General features: G+C 51.4%; 1 protein-coding gene across 5 annotated transcripts in view; it reads left to right on the top strand.

Annotated features, from left to right (window-relative positions):
* Window positions 1-24,612, top strand: part of TNRC18 (trinucleotide repeat containing 18) — a 51,180-nt gene that overhangs the window by 23,812 nt on the left and 2,756 nt on the right. For 2 of the 5 annotated variants that reach the window (XM_038186686.2, XM_072023878.1), the window contains 17 exons: window positions 87-1,037; window positions 1,603-1,778; window positions 2,396-2,532; window positions 3,006-3,134; window positions 4,897-5,071; window positions 6,107-6,470; window positions 9,036-9,311; window positions 16,388-16,627; window positions 18,195-18,637; window positions 18,979-19,137; window positions 19,901-20,042; window positions 20,476-20,593; window positions 20,874-20,949; window positions 21,280-21,388; window positions 22,299-22,415; window positions 22,694-22,858; window positions 23,206-24,497. In XM_038186686.2, coding sequence (XP_038042614.1) covers window positions 87-1,037; window positions 1,603-1,778; window positions 2,396-2,532; window positions 3,006-3,134; window positions 4,897-5,071; window positions 6,107-6,470; window positions 9,036-9,311; window positions 16,388-16,627; window positions 18,195-18,637; window positions 18,979-19,137; window positions 19,901-20,042; window positions 20,476-20,593; window positions 20,874-20,949; window positions 21,280-21,388; window positions 22,299-22,415; window positions 22,694-22,858; window positions 23,206-24,497 — 5,069 coding nt within the window. The remainder of the gene's footprint in view (window positions 1-86; window positions 1,038-1,602; window positions 1,779-2,395; window positions 2,533-3,005; window positions 3,135-4,896; window positions 5,072-6,106; window positions 6,471-9,035; window positions 9,312-16,387; window positions 16,628-18,194; window positions 18,638-18,978; window positions 19,138-19,900; window positions 20,043-20,475; window positions 20,594-20,873; window positions 20,950-21,279; window positions 21,389-22,298; window positions 22,416-22,693; window positions 22,859-23,205; window positions 24,498-24,612) is intronic. The other 3 variants (XM_038186687.2, XM_038186688.2, XM_038186689.2) reach the window with 3 other exon arrangements.

The raw sequence follows: 24,612 nt of genomic DNA, 5'->3' as shown, positions 1-24,612 counted from the left end.
CAAAGGGAACCCCTCTCTGTGCCTTAGTGAGAGAGGGGCTGCTTGGGAGACCTGCACGTTCACACATCCCTTCTGCTGTCTTGTAGAGATCCCCCCGGGATACCCATTCCAGTCCCTGCCTCCCTCCTTCGGAAGACACTACCCCTACCTCCTGCAGCCCACCGCGGCGTCCGATGCGGACGGCCTGGCTCCTGACGTCCCGCTGCCTGCCGAGGGCTCCGAGCACATGGAGCTTTCCCCCGAGGTCAAACCCATCCACCTGTCTCCGTCCAAAATGCTAGAACCCATCCAGGCGGCGGCCGAAGAGGAGTCCTTGGAGGAGCGGGTGAAATCGGAGGTGCAGATGGAGGAAAGCCAGGAAGGCATCTGCGAGCAGGACATGGGGGCTCTGAACATCGCCGCTGCCTCCGCCGCCGTCCCGGTGCAGAACGTGGACAACTGCAACCTCCTCCTGCATCAAGGCGAAGCCCTGGGTGCTATGGAGCAGGACCAGGAGGATCTCCAGAGCTGCCCGCCTCCTTACCAGGTCGTGGCCTGCCCCGCAGAAGCAGAGGCTCCGGCGGAGACGGGGAGCGGGGCAGAAAGCTGCTCCGTGCACATGGACTACGACGGCTCGCTCGTGCACGCGGAGACCGAGCCGCCCGAGATGGACTTGACGCCGCAGCGGGAGGAAGCCTCTGTAGCCATGGATCTGCAGGGCGCCGACGTGCCCTGCGGCAGGGAGTTCCCCAGCCTGCCCCCCGAGGAAGGGGAGCAGGGGCCGGAGATCCCATCCTACACGGACGAGGCGATCTCGTGCCAAATGCCGGCTCTGGACATCAAGCCGGGCGACCCGCTGGCTGGGATGAACGCTCTGGTGGCCGCCACGGAAATGCCGCAGGCTTGTTCCTTGCTGCCTGCTGCCAGCGTCGCCCCGTCCCAGGTGAAGCTGGAGGTGTTACCTGAGCAGGCTTTGGAGCACTCCTTCCTGCAGGGGATCACTCTGCTGAGCGAAATCGCCGAGATGGAGCTGGAGAAACGCAAGCAAGAAATGCAGAGTAAGTGGTGGGAGCGCCGTCTGGCCATGGGGTGTCCCTGGCACCCTTGGCCACGCAGCAAGGAGCGATGCCCCCGAATTCTGGTGCTTTGGAGGGTGTCAGAGTCAGGTTTTTGGTGCAGTGGGCCGAGGTGCACGCGGCTTCTGGACTGCCCTCCCCTCCCAAAGGCCCTCTCCGTGTCTAGACAGCTCGCAGTACGTGGAGCGGAAAGGGAGCCCCACTTGCTCGGAGCCGCCAGGGTAACACCCTGCTGGCAGGCACCGAGGCTGCAGGCTGTCGGGGTTTGGCACGGGAGGCCCCAGTAGCTCGAGAGGATGCTTTCCAAGAGCTTGGCAGGTCCTGGAAAGATCTCACCTTCCAGTAACTTCCTGAGGCGAGGCGTGGTGGGAGCTGCCAGTTGCGCTATGGCTGGGCACAACGGGAGGTCTCAAGCAGGGGTCGGGGGCATCAGGGAGGCTCTGTGAGCTGCCACGGCCCAGAAAAGGGGCATCAGCCTCTCCTTGTGGGGCTGCTGTTGCAGGATGAACCTCTGTAGCTTTTATTTTTTCCCCCCTGTCCCTCCCAGCAGGTCCAGAGAGTTTCCCTGTCCGGCCAACGCTGGAGAGTTTGCTGGCTGCCAGCACCCACATGCTCATGGAAGTACTTTCCACCCCCTTCATGGAAAGTCTGAAAACCATCCGGCTGCCTCGAGAGCTGAATCCCAACAAAAAATACAGCTGGATGCAGAAGAAAGATGAGCCCGTAAGTAGCTCGTGGCGCGGCTCAGCCCGAAAAAGCCACAGCTCGCGTCGCCCGTGTGCATCCGGCAAAGTTTGCCGGCGCTTCCCTCCGCGCTGGGAGCCGAGCAGGAGGCAGGGAGCTGCCATCCAGCATCCTCCCTTGTTTGTAAATCCCCACCACTGATCTCAGCAGGCCTCTCCGCAGCCCCAGAAGGGGTGCCTGTAACACAGAGCCAGCAGGAACTCCTATCTTAGCGTTTTGGCAGCGGGGGGACAAGCAGAGAGAGTGGCAGCAGGGATTTTTTTTTTTCCTTTCTTTTTCTTTCCCGACTCTTCCCCATGGGAGAGACTGCCAAATTCTTTTGTGCCCAACGAGTAAATGTTCCAAAATGGAATATTTTGATAAATAAGGGAGAAGAGACTCCATGGGTTTATTCTGGAGGCTGCTTCCCAGGGCTGCTGTCCCGCAGAGCTCTTAGCATCCCATGCACAAGCCCCAGAGCATCTCGGCTTGGTTGGTTTTGCTCCGGTCCAGCTCTAGGGTGGGGGCCAGGGTGCTGTGCTCCCCTGGAAGCACGGAGGGTTTTGCAGATCTTGGCCACTGCTGGTCATGCCCTGACCTTCTCCTCGCCACCCCAGATGTACTCCATCAAATCGGCCATCGAGAACATGGACGCGATGGAGCTGGACTACAGGATGAGGCTGGCGGAGCTGCAGCGGCGCTACAAGGAGAAGCAGCGGGAGCTGGTCAAGCTGCAGCGGCGCCGGGACTCCGAGTAAGTGGCAGGCTGCTCACCCCGTCTTTTTTTTTCCAGCTGGGCACTTGCACTGCCTCTTGGTGCCGGAGAGAAATCAGCCCTCCATCCCTCCATTTCCTCTCCTCGCGGTACGGCTCGCCAGGGCTTTGCACAACACACTCCTAGGCTATGTGGCACAGCAGCCTGAGCACTGGTGAACGCAGCTGGGAGACCGTATTAGAGACAACCTTGGCTTCAGCAGCTCAGTTTAGCAGTTCGGTGACAGGCGAAGGTTCTGGGTTGGCTCCCGTTCTTGCTTGCTTTCATTTTTTTTTTTCCCCTTTTTCTTCCTTTTTTTTTTTTTTTGGATTTGTTTGCTTTATTTTTTTCTCTCGTTTGTTTTGCTTTTTTGGTTGCAAAATTTGATTTCTTTTTTTTTTTTTCCCTTTGCTTTTTGTTTCTTTTTTCCGTTGTTGCCTTGGTTAACAGTGAAGCGTGTGGTTTTTTTAAAGGGAAAAGCATGACGAGAAAAGTAGAAGCTTGGCGAGAAGAGGCCCTGGAAGGCCCAGGAAGAGGAAACTTGGATCAAGCGCTCTGTCGCCCATTAAGGAGAGAGGGAAGAGTGACAGCAAGAGTGGAAAGTAAGGCTGGAAATTGGGGAAGCCGGGAAAATGGCAGGGTCGCTGCACAGGGTCGCACTTGGGGAGAGCATCTCGGACGCTAGCGGGGGCGATGTGTCGGCAGGCTGGCTGCTGGCAGCAGCGGTGGGAGCACGGTGCTGGCCTCCTCCTCGTGGCCGTGGTGCTGGGCGCAGGCAGGGCAGGCAGAGCAGGGCGGTGCTGAGATAACGGAGCAGCCGTCTGGGCCTGGAGGCGAGCTCTTGGTGATGGGGAAGCGTCCTCGTGTGCTGTCGGGAGAGCAGGAGCTGCAGAGCTCATTGCAGAGAGGCTGGTGTCAAAAAAAAAAAAAAAAAAAAAAAAAAGGAAGGACAGGGCTAGGTTAGCTGCTTCCTCGGGCCTTGCTGCTGCATTTCTTCTGTCTTCATCTCCTGTGCCTTCCATCAGTGGGAGTTGGTTTGGCCTGACCTCTGCTCTTTTCGATTGTCTGGATCGTTCTCTCTCCTGCTTTTTTTTCTCTTTTTGCAAGTCCAACTGCTCTTGTTTGGATGTGTGGCTCACACCGCCGCTGGCCATCCAGCCACCCATCGATGGCCAAGCCTCTCTAAAGGGAAGGCACCTCCGAGCTGCCTCCTTGGGTGCTCCGTATTTTTGCAAACATCCTTTCAAGGCTGCAAATTAGCCTCAGGTGCCCAGCTCCCACTGACCACGTGCCTTTGAAGATCTGTTCCTCTCGGTGGCTCTGTATTTTGCTCCTCTTCTTTGGAGGTGCCCAGAGGTGGCTGGAGTTGTGCGTGTGTGCGTGCGTGAGCGTGTTGTGTGCGCCCGTCCCCACGCTGCTGGAGAGACCTGGTGTGGGAGGTGAAAATGCACTTTCAGCCAGTGTCCAGGGCCTGAGGTGTTGGTTTTGGTGTCTGCAGTGGTCAGCAGGGAGGACAGAGGGGAGGGGAGATGCCTGGAAGCTGAGGAGGCTGTGTTGACGTGGGCGGCAGGCTTAGCGTGAAGGAGGCGGCGTGAGGGAGCTGTTAACGGAGGCTTGGTAGAGGTCTTGAGGTGTTGAGGGATCTCTCCATCCATCACATCGCTTCTGGAGACAGCTGGGGAGCAGTGAAAGACGTGCTTCTAGTCTCACCTACATAATTTTTTTCTTTTTTTTATTTTTATTATTTATTTATCCTCTCCTTTCCTCCCTCAAATCCTGGAGAGACCAAAAACACACACCGTAAACGCCTCTCACACTGGGGCCGGGCTTGTAAAGTGGATTGCCTGCCCTCTGAGCAGGTTGGTCCTCAGGGTGCCCTTGTCCCTGCGTGGTGGTTCTTTCCCATCTCCTTGCTCGTACCCGAGCAGCCTGGTGCCCAGGCGGTGCAGCACCTCCCTGGGCAGCTCTGCACCCACGGAGTTTGTGAAAACAGAGGTGGGAAAAGACCTACGGGCCAGCTCAGCTGTCCAGCCTTCCCTCTGCTGATCTGTACCAAATTGGGCACTTTTCGGTGGCTGTTACTCCAGACACTTCCTTTCAGGATCTTGCAGATCTCTGATTTCAGGCCCCTCATCTGTGCTGGTGGCCAGGAGTGTGCAAGGAGGGCTCCTTGGCTCTTCTCTTTGGTGGAAAACAAGAGGCAGGCCCTCACTTTGTCCAAACTGCTGTCACTTCACAGTGGATTTGGCTCCCGTTGAGGATCCCTGCTCTCTTAGGAGACATTTAACCTCACTTTTGAGCTTGGAGGGGATCACAGGGAGGAAAGCCCCCCCCACCTTGACCCATCCTGTGCTTGGCTTGCAGACTGAGCAAGTCCTTGTTGCTCTCCGAAGACTCTGAGACTGGCGAGGGCATGAAGAAGAGGCACAAGGGGGCCCTCCCAGAGGAGGACGAGGATGTGGAGAGCAGCAGTGGCAAGATGAAAGGAAGGAATCAGAGCTGGGAAGAGCACGATGTGGCTCCCAGCTTCTCAAACGAGGTCAGTGCCCTCCTGGGGAATGCAGAGCCACGGGCCAAAAGCAGCTCTTTCCCATTTTGCCATCGTTGGCTTGTGCTGAATAACTCCTCCTGATGTTACAGCATCTGCTCTCAATTCACCTGTGTTCAGATGCTCCTCAAGGGAGGGCTTTCTGCAGTAGAGGGGTGTTCACAAAAGCAAGCGTTGGCGTATGGAGGTTGGGCAGCTCTGGTAATAGGTAAAAGTGAGCACCTTTGAGCCAGCCAGAGCATTGCAGTGTTGCACTGAATCCAGAGCAGCATTTGCCTTACTCCTCTGGCTGTCGGGGCAGCAGTGGGGGACAGATTTTCTGAGCAAGGGAGCACGAGCTTGCTATTTTAAATGCAGGCTCTTCTTCTGCTCCTATTGAAGCAGTGATGTATTTACTGGAGCTTTAAGCTGCTGATGAAATCCAAAATGCGTGCAGGCAAAGAACTGAGTTACAGCTGCTGTTATCTCGCTGTAGCATGTGTAAAGTAAATTTACTTTTTTTTCAAGGAGCAAGAAAATATGGAATGGGTGTAACAGCCCTGGCTGTAATGCAGGGGTGCTGATATTCTTGCTGAGAGGTATTTGGGTCTTCTTGGCATCCCTGCCACTGCAGCTGGTTACTTACATGGAAATCTGTGTTTGGCTGGAATTTGGGGTAAAGAAGATTTTTAATCCTTTAGAGAAAAGCTTATAAAACCAACCCAAATAAATCCTAAAAAACAGGAGGTGAGAAGAAGAGAACTCCAAATCATGGTGATTTGTGAATATGTTTATTTTGGAAGAAAATTCAGTTTTTTTCGAGTTAATCTTGAGATTCTGCACTATTCAATAATAGTGAAGCTGTACCTTTTGCTATTTCTCTCTGGCACGGTGATGGGCTAGGGCAACTGGAAATTAAGATTTTCCTTTTGAGGCATTGTTAATTGGCAAGCACAAGAGACTGAAATGAGGGCTAGTTAAAAACCCTGGGGCCTGCCACGCTACCTGCTCTGTGTTAACTTGTGTCCCTTCCTTTCACCTCGACAGTTAAAGCTTAAGAAAAAGAAGGTACCATCAGATCAGGAGCAGCTAGCCAGCAAGCTTGACAAGGCCCTATCGCTCACCAAACAAGACAAGCTCAAATCCCCCTTCAAGTTTGCTGACAGCTCTGGGGGGAAGCTGAAAAGTGGTGGAGGTGGCAGCAGGTACCTGCCGCCTCACGAGGCTCTGCCAAGTAAGGAGGAGAAGAAGAGCCTGGCCAAGAACCTGGGCCTGTCATTGAAAACCGCCAAGGAAGGTAAAAACAAAGTGGCTGCCAAAATGAAGAAGATGGAGGTGGGGTTAAAAGTGAAAAATCAGCTCAAGGTTTCCCATTCACCAGCAATATCTGAAGTTAGCAGCTACTCCTATAGTAAGTAATCCTTCGTTTGTCTCTTGTTACGGCGTAATCTGTTGTGGGAGCTTGTGGTGGGGGTTTGTGGCCTCTTGGAAGTGGTCTTGGTTGGAGCTGGATCTGGTTTTGCTCACAGGTGAAAGGTTACCTACACCTCGGTTAATTAATGCTACTGTGTCTTTGGGGTGAGCAAGAGATGTCCACCCGACTCGCCCTCCAAGAGGTGGCAGACATCACTGCATCTCTTCCTGGCCTGTGTTGTTCTGAATATCAGTGGGGAAGGAAGTCATGAACTCATGTCCTTGCTTTCAGTAGGAGTAGACACTCTCCATCTACCTGTCAGATGAGTACGCACAGCCTCTCCTCTCAGGAGGTGGTTAGCAGTTCACTTTACAGGCCCTTGGTGACTTGGGTAGGATTATACTGTGCAGGTAGCTAGAGAATTCAAAACCTGCTGGGGGCACTGGTGTTTGTAAGCATCCTGCTGCCTTTTCCCAGTGCCATGGCTCGGTTCCTGGCTGGCTGTGTACAGCCCTCCCATTTATCTCGTCAGGGTTCGTCTCCACCCTGGCATCCTGTGTGCTGAGGCCCCCAAAACAAAGGTTCCTGGAAGTGAGCAGACACTATTACAGAAGGAAAAATCTGTAAAATTTCAGGTAGCATCGGGAAGGTCATAGGACCAGGCATAGAAGAGTCTTTAACGGCTCAGGCAGACACCAGGGCAGAGAGCATGTGAAGGACTTGGAGTTTATGGTCTGTGGCCTGGTTGTTTAATTGTCTTAGCTCGCTTACATATGTATCTTTTTCCTTTGCTTGCAGCTATTTAAACCCCATGTTAAAACTCTTATGGGGTATTCATATGCATAACAAATGTATGTGGCAGTGCAAGACCAGTTTAGCAATTTCACTAATGGGGAAGATGATGAGCTAGTGATTCTCCAACCGAACAAATGTTTGGCATGAAATCAACCATTTACGTGGTAAAATAGGAGCCATTGTGCCCACTGAACTTGAACACAGCCTTTGGCTGGTTGTGCTGTACAAACCGCCCAGCAGTGCTGCTTTTGTGCACTTTGCTTCCAGAAACAGACCCAAGGCTCCTCAACTGGGAGCTCTGGAGATAATGGGGAGGTAAGTGGGGCAGCACAGACCCTTGCTGGCAGAAGGAGCTTTCACAGTGTCCTTGCACTTGGTGCTGTGGTTTCAAGATCAAAAACTCCTTCCCAGACGTAAGGGGGCTGCAGTCTGAGTCCTCTGCAGTGAGTCTCCTGGTGTAGGATTGTGCCTCTATTGCCACATGAATCTCAGAGCAGAGGATTATTGTTACTGAGGAACCGACTCAGGAATGGCTCGGCTTTGATACGCTGTTTTTCAGCTGTGTGCAGGTTCAGGGAAAAGGGCCTTAGGCTGTCATTTGGTCACTCAAGCGTGATGGATTTGGGAAGGCAGGGCGAGCATATGGCAGCACCTCCCGTGTCTGGTGGGCTGCTCTTGTGGAGGAGAATGGGACTGGTGCCAAATGCTTGTGTCTCCCAACCTCGTAATTTTCTAGCTGGAGTCCTGAAAACCTTGGGCGTAGATCCAACAGGCGAGATGAGTATCCCATTCCTGCACATTTTAATGGAAGTTAGACTCACGGAATCTTTTGTGTATTTGGGCTTTGAACCTTCTAAATTGCCACCCCTCATTCTTTCCTCTCCACATCCAACATGACAGGGGTGGGAGTGATATGCAATCAGGGCTGATACTGGAGAACATCTGCTGCTGCTCCCAGGCTGGAACAGTCTGTGTCCATAACACCAAGTGTTTGTGAGTCAGGATGTGACCGTTCCTACCTGCTTCTGTTGTATCCAGGGGCACCAAATGTTTTTGTTCCACTCATCAGGTTCTGGAAAGGGATGGTTGGGTAACATCTCACTGCCTGCAGAGCAGTACAGCTGAGTAAAGTTGGGGTTTGTGAATCAAGGAGTCTTGATCCCTGCTGTGTTTTGATGTACTTTATGCTGCATGCTGCTGAGTGTCTGGGGTGGCAGGTTCGGAGTTAGACCCGATGCCGCTTAGCAGCTGGGCTTGCTCTGGCTGCCTCTGTTAGAAACCCTCTGGGAGAGTCACTTTATGTAGAAAACTGAATTAGGTCCATTAGGATTTAGGTCAGAGGATGGAGCATAACCATGGTTGAGACTGATTCAGTTTGAGCCCAGTTATTGGTTGGCATCACTGCACCTTTTGTGCACGTTTCATGATGGAAGCATCTACTTCGGTTTTCTTCTGAGCTGAAAACATTTCTGCCATAAGGGAGAAAAAGAGGTCATTTGGCCTAGATGGAGAGTGTTTATTTGTAACTGAAAGAAGGAAATACATATTTGTGTTTTTCGGCTCCAGCTTGCTGAACCTCAGACTTGTGATGGAGGGCCTGACAGGGAGGACATGGCAGCACTCAGTCCTTCATGCAGGCACTTTTCTCTCCTGGTGTAAAGCCTCTTCACGCAGAAATGCACCAAAACAGCCCTTTGCCCCCCTCAAAAAACCAAAACCCAGCCCTGTTCTCTGAGGTAACGTTCTTCCCGCCTGCTTTGACCGCAGATACAGACTCGGAGGAGGAGGGATCCCTGAGGGACGAGTGGCCGGCACAGCCCCCATCCGCCCCTAAACCGCGGCCACCCGGCCTCTACAGCACGGCGGCCAGGAAGGGTGGCCGGGCGGCCGGCGGCCCCAAGGCAGCCCCCCGCAGCACGGCGGCCGGGCGGCCGCTGAAGCCCAAGGTGGCGGTGGGTCGGAAGCAGCCCTTCTGCCTGCTGCTGCGGGAGGCCGAGGCAGGATCTTCCTTCAGCGACTCCTCGGAGGACTCGTTTGATCAAGGTTACTAGCATATAGCAAACGCAACCCAAAACGCACCCCTCCGCCATGCCTGCAGGGGAGTGGGCGGGTGGGGGGTGAGTAGGGGCCTGGCGGGCTGGGGTCAGCCATTTTGATGGTCGGAGCCAGGGCGGCCATCTTTGTTCTTGGCAGCGTAGCCTGCTTTATCAGCCCGACGTTTATTTTTTATCTTTTTGTACTTGTATCATTGTGATATTATTACTGGCTGGCTCTTTTAGAGCTTTTATATCAACTGGGTTTTAGTGTCCACCTCTCCCTGCTTTCCTGTTCCTTTCCTTCCCTTCAGTTTTTCCCTCACTTTCTTCCTTGCTGCCACCACCACCATTATATTATTATTATTATTATTACTATTATTATTATTATTTTATTTCTTGTTATTTTATTTTGGCATGGGCCTTGTAGCAGTTTGGAAGAAGCCTTTTTTATTTTTTTTAGTTACTTTTTCTTTTCTATTTTTTTTTTAATACCGGGATACTGTTGTGTGGCCGTGTGACTTGATGTTTGTACTGCAATTTGGTATACCAAGCTTTATTAAACATATCGAGTTCATTTTTAACTAAACCTGTGTACCTTGTCTCTCTTGCTGTGTCTCTTATCAGGCGATTAGGTTGCCGCTTCACTTCATCCTGCTCTGCATCCCCCTCCTGCTCCCACTCCCCATGAGTAGAACTGGAATTAACCTAGTCTGGGTACTCTCTATTATTCAAATATCCCTGCTAGCAATTGTCGCTCGCTGCCTTTGTCCAAATAAAGCCTAGGCCTCTCTCCCACCCCCCACCCCTTTAATTTCATTTTTATTTTGTTCATCTGAGTGTTTTTTTGTTGTTTGTTTTTTTCTTTTTTTTTTTTTTTTCAACCTGTTTCCTCTTTTGATAGACTCTCTCAAGGCAGGCAGATAAACGTGAAGGAACTCGGTCTTTATTGCTGCTGCTGTGTGTAAGGTCCCCATTATTTGAGAGCCAGAGATTTTTTTTTCTCTTCACTTTTCAAAATGTATACGGCAAGTTTTTATGCCCCTTTTGGGTGGTAAATTTTTTCAGATGCCTGGACGTAACCCATAGTGCTCAAGGATGTGGCAATTACTGCATTAAACTTGAGTCTATGGTTTCCATCCCCCACCCTCACCCCAATATTTTTTTATTACAGCTTTTTTTTTTTGTCAGCCTGTCATTAGTACTTCAGTGGGAAAGGAGATTACTTGAGACTTTTCCTCCAGAGACACAAGGGGTTTCTGTTTTAGAGCTCACTCATTAAATAATAATCATGGGGAAAGGTCATTTTAATGAGCCCTCGGCTTCCAAAAGAAAGTAGCTCGTCTGGGCTGAATGCTAAGCAAGAGCATCCCCAGTTGTTATCATTAAGTTACATGGCAGATCTGAATGTAGCACAGCAAAAGCCTTTTTAGTATTTCACACTGCTCAGACAGTTGTTAATTGAAAATGGGGCTGGATAGTTTTGCTTTGTTTTTGTTTTTCTTAGGTTTTGGTCTTAATCTCCTCCATGCACCTGTTTGTTTTTCCTTCCCTCCAAACCCATCCTCCAAAGAAAATTTAAGATAAAAAATCAAACACAGCAGAAAGATACAGAATGCTGATTTGGTTTGATTTGATTCTGGGCTGGACCCACCGATGCATCTAAAAGAAAAACAAAAAGAAATACGTTTCAAAGAAATTAGATTTATTCCTTAGAGAACCCAAAATGTTCTGGGGATAGTGGATTTCATGTAGTGGTGAGATTGCCACATTTCCACAAAGAATGTGTGTTAACTTCCGTTCAGCTTGATATCCCTTCCCTGCTCCTTTCTCCTTCTTTTCTTTGTTTATTTTGCTACTGTTGGGAATTTTGAGTATATCAGTCCCTTTTAGGTGCTATGTTTTTGATTTTCTGGGGGGTTTGCTTTTTGGTTTTGCTCCAGGTAAGCAGATAGGTAACTTGTCCCTAATTGGCTTTGTCTATTTTTCAAATAACCTGTCTGCTTTTTTAAAATGAAAAAACCAAAAACCTATCCCAGTTTTATGGGATAAAGTCTTGGGAGGGGAGGGGATATGGGAGGAGGTTGGGGAATCTGGAACAAATGGGAAAATGCATTGTAAATCCTTCTGAGGTGTCATTTAATGGTGGGGAAACCAAAGATGCAAAACCTCCTGGGGTGGGAGGTGGGCATGGAGAGGGAGGCCGGGAGGGATTATTGTTACAGTTTTGTTCTTTCTGCAAATGATTTTTATTTATTTATTTACTTTTGGTTTATAGTTCTTTTCTCAGAAGCATTACTTGAAGGGATATTTGGGTAATAGGGTTTCTAATGGCTTTCCCTGATACTAAACCAATTAATAACCTCAGCTTTTCTAGAAGTGCTCGCTTTCTCCTTGCAGCTGCTTGACCAACCCTTTCACCCCTGCCCCTATCCATGATGCTTTGAATGTCTGTGTCGGTCTCTTGCATTTGCTCTCACGCTGCACTAAAGAAGCAAAGTGGTTGGCTGGTTGTAGGGCAGACACTTCTCAGCGAGGGTCACTAGCCATGAACCTGAACCTTGACCATTGTTATGTAGGTAGGCAAAATAACTTTTCTTTATGTCATCTGTCAGCCTCAGATGTTTCGATGTTACCTCCGTGAATAATGACACGTAGTTCTTTGCATTCTCTCGGTTCTTTTAATTTTGAAGATGATTGCTGTCCACTTTTGACTTTCCTCTATCCATGAACAGTTTTGCATGGAAGATTTGCTTGAGTGTCTGTGTTTGAGGACTCCAGAACTGCTTCACTCTTTGCAGACTTCCTTTTGGGGAACCCCTTACCCCAGCAAAAGGAAAGGATTTACAGATGGATCCGAGGTGGAGAAGCATTGCAAGGCTACGCTCTTAAAGGTTTCTGAGCCACAAAGCAGACTGTTTGGGTATTAGGGTGATGGATGGCCGTGTCCCTGCCACTGTCTGTGTCAGATACAGGATTAGTAGCTGCAGGAGAACTTATTTTCGTCTGCTTTGAGATAGAAGAGGTAGGACATACTGCTTTCTTGCAGACCAAACACAGCCTTGCTGTTCTGGTGCCGGACAGAGCTTGTGGTGTTTCATCCGGTGACCTTGGGGGGAAAACTGCTAGCTACGTAGGACCTTTGAAGGCCATCAGGATGGGTAACAAATGCCATGAACTTCCCAGGACCAAAGACCTACATTTCTTCCTCGTCCATGTCTATTTTCCTTAAGAAATTAGTACCTTTTTCCTGTCCCCTTTTCCTTGACCTGGAGGATGGTTTTACCCCAGTGGACAAAACAGTGGGGGATACCTAATTTCGCCATACAGCCAAGCCCATGCAATAGTCGTAACATTTTATCCTGTTTCTAAGTACTTCTGGAGTCAGCAGCACAGCACGTATGGGGGGAAAAAACCTAAATTACAAGAATTGGTTTGCTGGACAAAATACAGTCTTAAATTGGGAATTCAAAAATAAGCAATCTCCAGAATCTGGACAGATCACCCAAATCAGATGTCAAGGACCCAGTAGCTGTCTAAAGTCTGCCTGTACTTAGCCTGCTTTGTATGCTGTAGGCCTGCTTGGTGTTATAAAAAAAAATCATGCTATTTTTTTTACTATGTGAAATGACTCTTTTTAAGTGTGTGTTTTTACTCCCCTCCCCTTCCCCAACCTTCCCTCTTCATACCCTCCTCAGTCCGCCTTGTTTACATCAGTCTTTGAAAACCAAATTGCTTAACCAATTTCTGCTCATCTTCATTTATGCCTCTCCTACAGCGAAATGCCACGGTGGCTTAGCTGTTAAAAGCAGTGAGAAAGTTTAGCATTTTTAATTTGGTTTTGGTTCTGAATTTAATGCAGGTAAAATTTTTTGGGAAAAAAAAAGTCATCTTTGACTCCAGTTCATCTGGTTCCAATAGCATTTAAATACGTCTTTTGTTTGTTTTGGCTGTGGAATTGTGTGTGTGTGTGTGTGTGTGATTGCATGTGTGGGTATATACACGCATATACATGCTCTTAAAAATGTCAGAAAAGCTGCCTTTAACCTCGAATATTTTTTCCTCACCTTTGCTCGGTGTTTACAGAATTATAGTTGGAAAAACGCTTTGGATTTTTTTTTGTCTCATTGTTTTTTTTTCTTCTTGTTAGTTTTTTTTTTTTTTTCAGGAGAAAGAATTGAGACTTAGGTTGTCTAAAACATCTCTGTGTACTTCATTTTAAGCCTGCACATGGGTACAGGGAGAGTAAAACTCCAGCTTCAGGTTATACACGGGCATCGTGAGTCTTGCCAAGAGGCCATGCGGTTGGCCATAGAGAACCAGCAGCTTATTTGCCACCAGGAAGATAAATCTGGGGGCTTAGTTTAGAAGTGGATGGATTTGGAGAGAAGCCCCAAACGTGTGCTGGGTTTGTTTCATTCGGTGGTTTTCATCTCTTGGGAAATGAGGAGGAAGAGGAGCCGGGCTGCGCTGTGCATGCAGAGCAGAGCTAACGAGCTGCCCTCGCTGCGAGAGGTGGAGGAGGAGAGAGCTGTGGGTGCAGGCTGGGAATGTGTTAAAACGTTCTTTTTTTTTTTTTTCAGGCTGAAAATTGAATCTCATGCAGATAAAAATATAAGCGTTTTGGTAAAAATGCTGACGAGAGGCTATCTTTGGTTGTCTTTCCGTAGTGTGACACCGTGTGTGTGTGCTGGAGGTTAGAATAACTGCCGGGTGCGTTAGTGGATCGCACATTTTCCGTGGCATGAGTAATAGCTGCTTTCATCGTGGCTTTTAAATCTCTTTCACCTTGGTGCCTTTGAAATACGGTAGCAGCTTGATACCCTCGTGTCTGCAGAGCCCGTGCTGGCTGCTGGGGAAGAGTCCTCAAGTGCTCAAGGAGAAGCGTGCTGCGTGGCGGTCGTGTGGGACAGGTCGGGGAGGGATTTTCCTGCAAAATTCCCCCATTTTCTGCCTGTTTTTCTACCTACCTGCCCAGGCGAGACGCTCTCGGCTCGGCCAGCACTTTAGGTCTAACACGAAGGGCTGGATGAGCTGATTTTTTATGTTATTTTTTGATTTTGCTGAGAGTTACTGAATTTTGGAGCCTAGTTAGCTTTGAGGAAGAGGTCTCAAATCCAGGGTGCTTGTTGGTGGGAGCTGGGGCACCCCACTTTTGAGTGGAATAAAGCTGGTTTAGGAACTCGGGCATGGCTTTGCTGCTTTCAGGCAGGTGGCTCTTGCACCTCAGAATAGCCAAATTCATCTGAATATCTTTTCTTTTTGGCAAACCGTGGTAGAAAAACAGCAGTTGCGCCCCCTTTTCTGTGAAGGGAAGGAGTCTGATCCTAATTTGCTGTGGATTGGGTTTTTTTTGCATGTGGTTTTTATGCAAGGAGCAAAGAGGGGTGTGGATGTCTCGGCATTTACCGCAGGACTGTTGGTTTAGCAGCATTTTTATATCCAAAGGATCCAGTTTGAGCGGCTGAGGCGGGGAGGGGATTTCTATGCAGTCAAGAATTAGTATTCCGTGACTATCTGATGGATGCTGTGCAGAAAAGCTCTCCTTGTATGAAGGAAAAAGAGAAAAAAAAAAAAAGGCTGGCCATTACTTCATTTGATAAAATGCAAGGACGAGAGCGCTGCTTTCTGATGGTCCTGTTATTTCTAATGTCACGGAAAAACAAGCCAGAGTGGAAAACTGACGCTTGTGTTATTGTATTTTTTTTTAACAACCAAGTGTGGAGAACATTTTTATCTATCCCAGAGGGCATAAGTGAAAAGAAAAGGATTTGGGTGTTCATTCCAGCTCATTTTGAAGGGATCTGGTTTCTCATTTGGCCGGCTTTCAGACGCGGGGCCAGCGGCTGGCAGGGAGCTCTCGGGCAGGGGAGGCTCAGGCGGGGAGAGCAGGGCTCCTGCTAGTGGTGGAAATCTTTCAGCAACCCCAGTGATCCGATTTAAGCCCTCAATTTCAAGAGAGATGAAATCCGGCTTAGCAGAGCCACTTCTGACAGTTAAAACCCAAAATCTGTGTGTGTATATGCGCTCGTATATGCGTGTGTGTGTGTGCCTGTGGCATACGTGCCTTGGTGTAGTGACTTGCCAGAGCTACCTGGATGAGGTGTCGTTAAAATTAATTGCCTTTGGGCTGATGAAGGGCTCTGGGGAGGTGCTGCCGGGAAGGGAGAGAGACCCCTCTCGGAGCATCTGCCCCCGAGTTCCTGCTGCGCACACCCCGTCAAGGAAAATCCCAGCCCGGTGCTCTGCGTGTGCCAGCACAGGCAGGCTGCGAGGCTGCTTTCTTTGCCAAAATGACGCTGTGGGCAGCTCGTCCTGCCTTTCCCGAGCTGGGCTTCCCTAGCCTGAGCTGTAGAGAGGGAAGTGAAGGGCAGGGAGTTTTGAGGCAGAGCGTTCAAACACTCCTTGTTGCCATCTCCAACACAACTGCTGCAGCCCGCTCCTAGCAAACGTCATTTTCGCCCTTTGTCTCTTCTCATCTGCAGATACAGTTTCCCTCCTCCTGCATTCCAAACCCATCGCTTTCAGATTATTGCTTCCCTCCTCCCCCCCCCCCACTTTGCATTTTTGCCTCCTGCCCCTTCTCCTCTCCATGTCCTCCTCGCCTGCTGCCCTGGCGCAGGCTGGTCCCCGGTATTCCCCTCCCGTGCTGATCCCTGATTCTGATTGTGCTGACGGATTTTGTGCTGGAGGACGAGGTGGTGGTGGGCGGGAGGGGAATCCCACAGCTCCCCGGCTGGGATTTTCGGAGGAGTTAAGCTTTTAATCCCTCCCGCGAGCTGTCAGGGAAGGGGTGCCTGGCTTCCTTTGCAAATCCCCGCCAGCGCCCTGCTCTTCCCTCCCTCGCCTCGGATGGGTCCTCGGGGCCATCCCGTGTTGCTGTGTCCTTCAGGGGTGGTGGCAGGCAGGGTGACGCCAGCTGTCTGGCCACACAGACGCATGCGTGTCCATGGCCAGCATCTTCTGGTGGGTGGCTCAGGGCTCCTTTAGGTGAGCACGGAGCTTGCAGGAGAGGCTGGGGTGGAAATGTGGCCGGCGCACGGCTCCGTGAGGTTTGTAATGGGCTTCTTCTTTTCTGCGTGCTAGATTCCAGCTCCGAGGAGGAGGAAGAGGAGGATGAGGAGGAAGAGGAGGAAGCGGAGGACTATGGAACCGACGGCACCGACAGGCTGTCGTCGCCTGCCCTTGACGAGAGCGGCCTGGGCCTGCTAGCGAGGTTTGCTGCCAGCGCCATGCCCAGCCCCATCGTTCCCCCTCCGCTTTCCATCATCCAGCTGGAGGCCAAGCAGAAGGCGAAGAAGAAGGAGGAGCGGCAGAGCCTGATGGGTGAGCTGCGTGCTTAGGGTTGGAGCCGTGGGGGCACGGTGGAAGGTTCAGGAGGTCCCAGTGGTGCTGCAGAGAAGCAGATTGTTACCCAGACACATCTTGCCCTGTCCTTGCCTTTGACTGCCTGGTTCTCATGCTAAAGGCAGGGACAGAGAAGCAGAGACACCCAAGCAGAAGAAAAACCTCTTCAATTAGCCCATGCCATCAGCTTCCCCATAGAAACCAGCCAGGCAGACTCAAAATGAGAGTTCCTTCCTCTGCTCACGTGTTTGCCATGCCAGACCCTGTCTCAGTTTCGGTGTTAGAAGCAATAGGAGTTTCATTTCTTCTCCTCCCCATGCCTGGCTGCACAAGTGCCCCTGGGTGACATCGTTCCCAGTCAGACAGATCTATACGGGCTCCATTTATAAATTCTCTATTAATATTTATTAAGTGATAATGGAATTTATAGCATGCTCCGGAATGGAAAATGATGTCTTCCTTGGGAGCCCAGCTTGTTTTAGCACCATTTCCATGCTATATTAGGCTTTTGCCAACTTGTTCCAACAGCCTCTGTGAAGAATTTATCGCCTTGTAACCTGCCCTCCTTGAAACTGGAAACATCTAGAAATTGTCTCATGCGGCAGTGAGGGAGGAGCACGGGCATTGCAATTTCCAATGGGGTTTTCATCTCGAGCGTTGCCAGCTTTGATTTTGACAGGCTTGCTCTTCCCCTGTTTGTGCTGGGGCTGTCTCAGGGGAAGAGGTTTGGGTGGAAGGGGAGAGCGGGTTCCTGCAGGTTGAATTTCTGAAAGAAGATGCTTTCTCTCCATACTCGTGCCTCGTACGTTTTCTTTTACCCACGAGTGTTGTTCAGTTGTGGATGTCCTTTCCCAAGGGTCTGCTGCAAGCACAGGTTATCATAGCAGGGGCTGTTCTCTGTGGGGCTTGAGGAGAATTTCTGCCAACCCTCCTGGCCTGATTTCAGACCGTGTTGGTCTAAAGGCAAAGTCACAGAGATGTGTAGGTGCTGCCTCAGTTTCCCTTCTGCCCTTGCAGGCCTGTGATTTTGCTCTCCTTTATCAGGTTCTGGAACACCTTGGTGTCATTACAGCATTTCAGGGTGCTGGGTACTTCTGTGCCTGTAATGCAGAGCAACACGAGGGGATTTCCATCTGCCACAGACAAAAGACCATTTATGTTTCTTGACTTTACGATAATTACTTGAGCCAATAACTAGCGCGGTGGTGTTTGTTGGCCAATGGGAGAAAATAAGCTTGAAATCTGGGTTTGTTCAATTCATTAAGGAGCTTGTTCTCCAGAAACAAATGTGAGGCTGGAGAGGGCTGCACCCAGAAGGGTCGGAAAGCTCAGTCTGTGGGGTTTGTGCTCTGCTTCAGCCAAGCAACGGCTTCTTGTGGAGGGCTAGGGGATCTTTGCCTTAGGGATGGTGGGGTTTGAAAAGGGGATACCAGGGCTGTGTAGAACAGGCATGACATCTCCCGTGGAGCCCAACAGCTTCCAGCAGGATGTGGCCCCTCTGGGCTGAGCCAGGGCTTTGACTGATGATTGAATCCTTTGCACCTAGGGACGGAGTTCGAATACACCGACTCGGAGAGTGAGATCAAGATCAGGAAGAAGTCGCCCTCAGGGCTGCTGCGGGGGAAGAAGGGGCCGCTGGAGGCAAACAGCATCCCACCAAGCCAGACTCCGAGCAGCCTTGACCCTGGATCTGGAAGCTCTGACAAGTCCAAGCTTGGGGCTGAGAAAGGCCGCAAGCTGAAGAAATTCAAGTCCCCCAAGGACCTGAGCTTTGAGTTTGGGCTGGAGGCCAGCGACGATGACCTGTGGAACCGGCGCCGGAGCGAGAGGATCTTCCTCCACGATGCCACCACCTCCTCGGCCTTGCTGACCCCCACGGCTCCTGTCAGCTCCACTCCTGTCTCCAAGCCCGGGCGCTGTGGGAAGGGGGCCCCCATGAGCCCTAAAAAGGAGGGCAGCAAGGGGAAGGACAGGAAGGAGCTGAACAAGGTGAGGAACATGCTGACAGCATCAGTGTGGGAGCTGAGGGCAAAAGGGGAATGATTAACTCTGCTAGGAGAGAGCAGGGGGGGTTCAGTCCCATCTCGGTGGTTGCTCAAATGCTCTCTGACTGTCCCTTGTCCCCTGTGCCACCTTCCTGGTGCCTTCTGAGGGCTGTCCCTGGCTGGCAGTGGCAGTCATCTCCTGTTTGCTGACTCTTCCTCTGAACTGAAAGCTTGGCTGCCACCCTACCTGAGCATAACCTGCTTTGCTCTACCTTTCTTCTATGGGCCTGGATCTTTACCAATGGGAGTGTTTACTTTTTTTTTCTTCTTTTTTCTTTTTTTTAGCAGCGGAAGAAAGGTAAAGAAGCACCCTGCTGCTCCTCGTCCATGTCTCCTCCTGGCATCCCTAGCTCCCCATCTGATGTTCGGGTCAGCCTGGCAAATGCCTTGGGCTCCACCAAGAAGAGCAAAGCCAAGGTGAAAGCCAAGGAGGTTAAAAAAGAGGTGAGAGGCTGGTCCTAGACTGTATGGGCTGGAGAGCAATTGGCAGAGCCCTGCTCTTTTTCTGGAGTGTGAGGGAGGGAAAACACAGAAAGCAGCCTTGTTTGGTGTGTCACAGGCAAAATCTGAGAAGCCTGAATTCCCAGGAAGGCTAGCAGGTAGTACGTGCTGCTACCATCTGCTGTTCATTTGAATTCATGCCTCAAATTAATGAGCAGGCAGGATTTCTCTCCAAGGCATGGAGTTGGTGGTGGAGGGAGAGCCTAGCCAGGTCACCACTGTTTTCTAGCATGTCTTCTCTCATAATACACATTTCTGTGTCTTCTCACCTGATTCTGAGTGTAATGCTTCTGGTCTGTGTGTAACAGCAAGAAGCAGATCGTAGGGCTTTGAGAAGAAAAAGGAGCAGTGTCTGCTGCCTGTTCAGTGAAGACAGGCTCTCAGGAGCGCTGTGCAGAGCAGTGCTAGAGCTGTTTGCTCTTAGCATCTCTCCTAGCCTCCAGGAGTGAGATGTGGCTAGGATGTGCAAAACAGCTTTTGCTCAGCTGTCGGTGACGCTCAGCAGTGAGGCTGGTAAAACAAGGATCTTTTTTTTCAGCCAAAAAGCAATTTTGGTTACACCCACTTAACTCTGTGATTAGCACTGCTGAGGATGGAGATGAGTTTGTCCCGATATCCTCAGGTTGTTTGTTGCTGGAGGAAGGTGAGCTGGGATCAGACTGTTGCCTGTTGGCATCCAGCTGACATGATGCTTGCTCTCCTACAGAACCGAGGGAAAGGAGGAGCTGTCAGCAAGCTCATGGAGAGCATGGCAGCAGAGGAGGATTTTGAACCCAACCAAGACAGCAGCTTCTCCGAGGATGAGAACATCCCATTGAGCATGCTGGTTGAGAGGCCACCCACACCAGGTGAGGGCAGGAGGGGCTGGGAGGACTAATTGTGCGTGTAGAGGACCTGGATAAGTTTCCCAAGGCTGCTTTGGAGAGCTTTCACACATTCCTTGTCCAAAGCCATGAGTCCTTGTGGTGGAGATACCACTTTTCCAGTCAATTTGGCTTGCCAAACACCAGCCTGATCGGAGTGGCCAACTCTGTTTGACATCCAGACAAAGCCCAGTCATTGAGCAGCCCTGTTTTCATTTACTGACGTATTATTAGCGGGAAGGGTGGCTTTTTCTCTCCAAGTATTTGGCCAGAGAGAGAGCGAGCCCTTTCTGCAGACTACTTGCTGGCCCTTTCCTAGGGAAGGTCATTCTGGGACTATGAGATCTCTCTCTGCCCTTGCAGTCTGTTTTTCATGTATGGTGCTCTCTAATCCCTACCTTGCTTCACTGCCTCGCAGCTCCCCGCTCCTGCATAATTGACAAGGATGAGCTGAAAGATGGCCTGCGTGTCCTCATCCCCATGGATGACAAGCTGCTCTATGCCGGCCATGTCAAGACAGTGCATTCACCTGACATGTGAGTTGTGGGGCTGCTGGATCTGCCCAGGCTCTGCTAGAGAATGGGGTTGTGGCTGGTGCAGGAATGGATTTGGGGGCTTTGTAGGGCTGTCTGGAGAGAGAGTCTGGCAGGAAGGGAAGGAAGGAGAGTTCGTTCTGTTTTATCAGTGCTGAGGAAAATCTAATGACCCCTTGTTGAATGCACTAAGCTAAACTGGTGGTAGGGCTCAGAGGGAGGTGTTACCCCATCCAGGTGATCTGTTCCATGTGCAGTGTCTGACTGGGTCTTTGTGTTTCAGATACCGTGTGGTAGTGGAAGGTGAGAGGGGAAACCGACCCCACATCTACTGTCTGGAGCAGCTCTTGCAGGAAGCGGTACGTGAGGTCAGCGGGTGCCTGTCCTTGATGCCTGGGCCCTGTTTTGGAATGGATTAGGCTAACGGAGAGTCCCTCCCTGTCTGGGGCTGCAGGGCTGCCCTGTTCCTGTCCCCATGGACAGTCTGGGCAGAGCTTCCCTTGGTGTGGAGCTCCCCGCTAGCAGGGGTAGTCCTTCATGCTGTCTTGTGAGCAGACATGAGGCCATTTCCCAGCAGGGAAACCATCCCTTGTCTTCTCCAGAGCTGCTTTGCTACATGCCCAGTGTGGTAGGATGGTCTGTGCTGGTGCCAGGAGCCTCAGTAATCGCCTCCCTTTTGCCCCGAGCAGATCATTGATGTGAAACCACCCTCAGTGCGATTCCTGCCCGAGGGCACGAGGATTGCAGCCTACTGGAGCCAGCAGTACCGCTGCCTCTACCCAGGGACAGTTGTCCGAGGTAAGGCCGCCCTGGCTGCACTGTGAGCCAGGAATGTTGTGGTCCTGCATGCCCTTAGGGACGTCAGGCTTGTCTGGGATGGCCCTGAGGTCTGTTGTGAGTGTCTGGAGGTCAGAGGCTCACCCATTCCTCCAGGTCATGCCCAGCTCAACGAGGGTGCTGGTTTAGTAACACCCTGTGGTCCAGGAGCCATGCTCTGGTAGGAGGAGGTCTGAGTGATTGAGGAGCTTAAAATACCAGGGAAATTTGACACATTTCAAAAAGCAAGAATTCACTGCAGCCCAGGCACTAGTGATTTTTGAGGTTGCGGAGGTTTTTGTATCATCTACTCGCAGCTCTGCCTCTGACACATTGCCTCCCTATGTTTCCCCATCTGGCCTCATGAAAAAGCCAGTGAAGAGCCATGGACAATTGTGCCATGACCAGCCTTGCTTTGGGCTCTCGGTCACACTGTATATAAAGAAAGGATTACTTAAAATGTATAAAGTGGTGATGCTGATGTAAGGAGAAGGAAGGTGAAAAACAGGAGCTCGTAATTGCTGAGAGTAGTTAAAAAATGCAAGTAAAAAAAAATGTACTGCAGTGAAAAAAGAAAAGCGAATCTGCAGGAATACAGGGAAGTAGTGACACGAGGTAGGAGGTCAACTGGAATGGTTCTTACATGCCATAACAGAGCTGTTGATGGAGAAATTGAGGAAAATTGAGGCGGGCTGGTTTAGTATTATCAGGGATTTTTCATTGTTGACTGAACCTTCTGTGCTCTCCTGCATAGCCATGTAGGAAAGGTGGGGGTGGGATGTTTTGGAGTTGGTGCAGGATCCCTCTATTCCCCTGTGTTCCTGCTTCCCTGACAAGTGGTTTGTACTCTTAAGTTTGTTAGAAACACCTTCTTCTGCTCCCTAACCTGCAGGAACCCTGGATCTGGAGGAAGATGGTGACCTCATCACAGTGGAGTTTGATGATGGGGACACCGGGCGCATCCCACTGTCTCACATTCGGCTTCTCCCACCTGACTACAAGATCCAGTGTGAGTCTTACTGCTCAGTTTCTTGCACGATACTTCCCTCTCCCAAGGGTAGGGAGTTTGGAGCCACCCCTCTCTTAGATTATGGGGTTAATTCACAGACTTCCAATCACAAAGGTTGCACCATCAATTATGGACCTACAAACATGGGGTGGGGCACAACCCCTTGGGGAAAAAGGCCCAATCCCTGTTGGAGAATTGTTAGAGACAAGTTCCCTGTATCTCATCTCTGTTGTACATGTTGTTTCACTGCTTTTGAACATCTCTTTGACCTGTTGCAGGTGCTGAGCCTTCCCCGGCCCTTTTGGTACCCAGCACCAAGCGCCGCAGCCGTAAATCCAGCAAAGATGCTGGAGAAGGAAAAGAGGGGGCTACACTGGGGTCAGAGGAACCCGTGTCAAAGGGCAAAGGGCGAGGGAGGAAGCCAAGCGTCAAGGCGAAAGCTGGTAGGTTGTCATCTTTGCCAGCCTTGGAGCTGAGAGGCCTTGCACAGATCCCCACCACTCTCCCCAAGTTAGGGCAGTTGCTGGGGGCAAGGTTTGGAGGGGGATGGATGTACTGCTTGAGCGCAGAGCATCTGTGCATCAGCCCTCTCTGCTGTGACCGTAGTTCACAGGAGGCTGGCTCAGAAGGAGCAGTGAGCACCTTTGTGCCTCTTCAGGGAGCCCTAAGTAGTCAGGAACAAGCCACCCGTGGCCAGAGACCAGTCGCAACTGGTGTCTGGCTGTGTCTGAGCTCATGGTGCCCGTCTGGGTGGATACCTTCATGCTTTTGTGTTTCTTAATCTCTGCAGAAGAAGCTGTCTTGCCAGAAGAGAAGGACCAGGTGGAGCCTTCACCTGGTGCCTCTTCAGTCCCAGAGAAGCCGGCCTGCCTGGGCAAGCAAAGTGTGAAGGGGTCACGAAAGTCCCAGCCGCTGCCTGCTGGAGGCTCCCCGGCCCCCACAGAGGAGAAGCGGTCAAAAGCCAGTAAAATGAAGATCTCCACGAAGCTGCATAGCCCCCCCCAGCCCACTTACCAGCCTGCTGTGTTCGGCAGCATCCTCGGCACAGAGCCCTACGGCGACCTCCCGGGGACGCTGGCAGCCTTCAGCTCCGGCGATGCCTTGGCATCAAAAGGCAAGGCCAAGAAAGGGCGGCCCACAGAAGAGACGCAGGAATTCGGCACCATGGCCAAGGCTCAGAGGAAGCACGACAGCGAAATCCTCATCAAGCTGGACCACGAGGGCGTGATGTCTCCAAAGACAAAGAAGATGAAGGAGGCGATGAGGATGCTGGAGGACTCAAACCTGGCCAGTCGCAGAGATGGCAAGAGTCTCTTGGGGCTGGGCTACTCCTCTGCAGTGGGTACAGAGGGCAAGCAGAAATCTTCCCGAACCAAAGCAGCTGACGGAGACCCTTCTGCCAGCTTTGGGGGAAAGTTTGATGGCTCAGCAGAAAGCCTCGCTGCCTCCAAGGACCAGGAGGACAAGGCAGCAGCTCCGGCAGCCGTGGAGGAGTCTGAGAGCAACAGCAGTGACAGCAGCTCAGAGTCAGAGGGAGAAGAGGAGGCTGAGAAGAACAGAGGGGAAGCCCAGGACAGCAGCTCGGCCAGCTCCAGAGCATCCACCCCTCTCTCCTCCTCCAACTCCTCCTCTTCTTCCTCTTCCAGCAGCAGCTCCTCTTCATCCTCCTCTTCCTCCTCGTCCTCCGCCTCCTCGACCTCTTCTTCATCGAGCTCCAGCTCCTCTTCCTCCTCCACGACGGACGAAGACTCCTCCTGTAGCTCTGATGACGAAGTAGCTGAGGCCCAGCCAAGTTCCTCGGTGCAGCAAGCCCTCCCTCCCAAGCAAACCAAGCAGGCAGGGAAATCCCGCGCGTCCTCCCACCCCCAGAGCCAGAAGCAGCCGGCGCAGCAGCCGGCGCAACAGCCGGCGCCGCAGCAGAGCGGCAACAAGAGCAGGCCCAAGAAACGTGAGGGCATCCACCTGCCCACCACCAAGGAGCTGGCCAAGCGCCAGCGGCTGCCCTCGGTGGAGAACAGACCCAAAATCGCCGCTTTCCTCCCCGCCCGGCAGCTGTGGAAGTGGTTCGGGAAGCCCACGCAGGTAAACGCAGCCCCTCCTGGTCGTGTGGTGCCTCTCTTTGCCCCTGGGGGCTGCACAAAGGTTGTGCTGGCTGGGGGCAAACCAGGGCTGCTCACCCGTGTCCATCCTCTCTTGG

Source organism: Anas platyrhynchos, chromosome 15 (genome assembly GCF_047663525.1).
Source record: "Anas platyrhynchos isolate ZD024472 breed Pekin duck chromosome 15, IASCAAS_PekinDuck_T2T, whole genome shotgun sequence".
Lineage (NCBI taxonomy): Eukaryota > Metazoa > Chordata > Aves > Anseriformes > Anatidae > Anas > Anas platyrhynchos.
The sequence above is the reverse complement of the archived record's forward strand: the minus strand, read 5'-3'. Positions and strand labels throughout refer to the sequence as shown.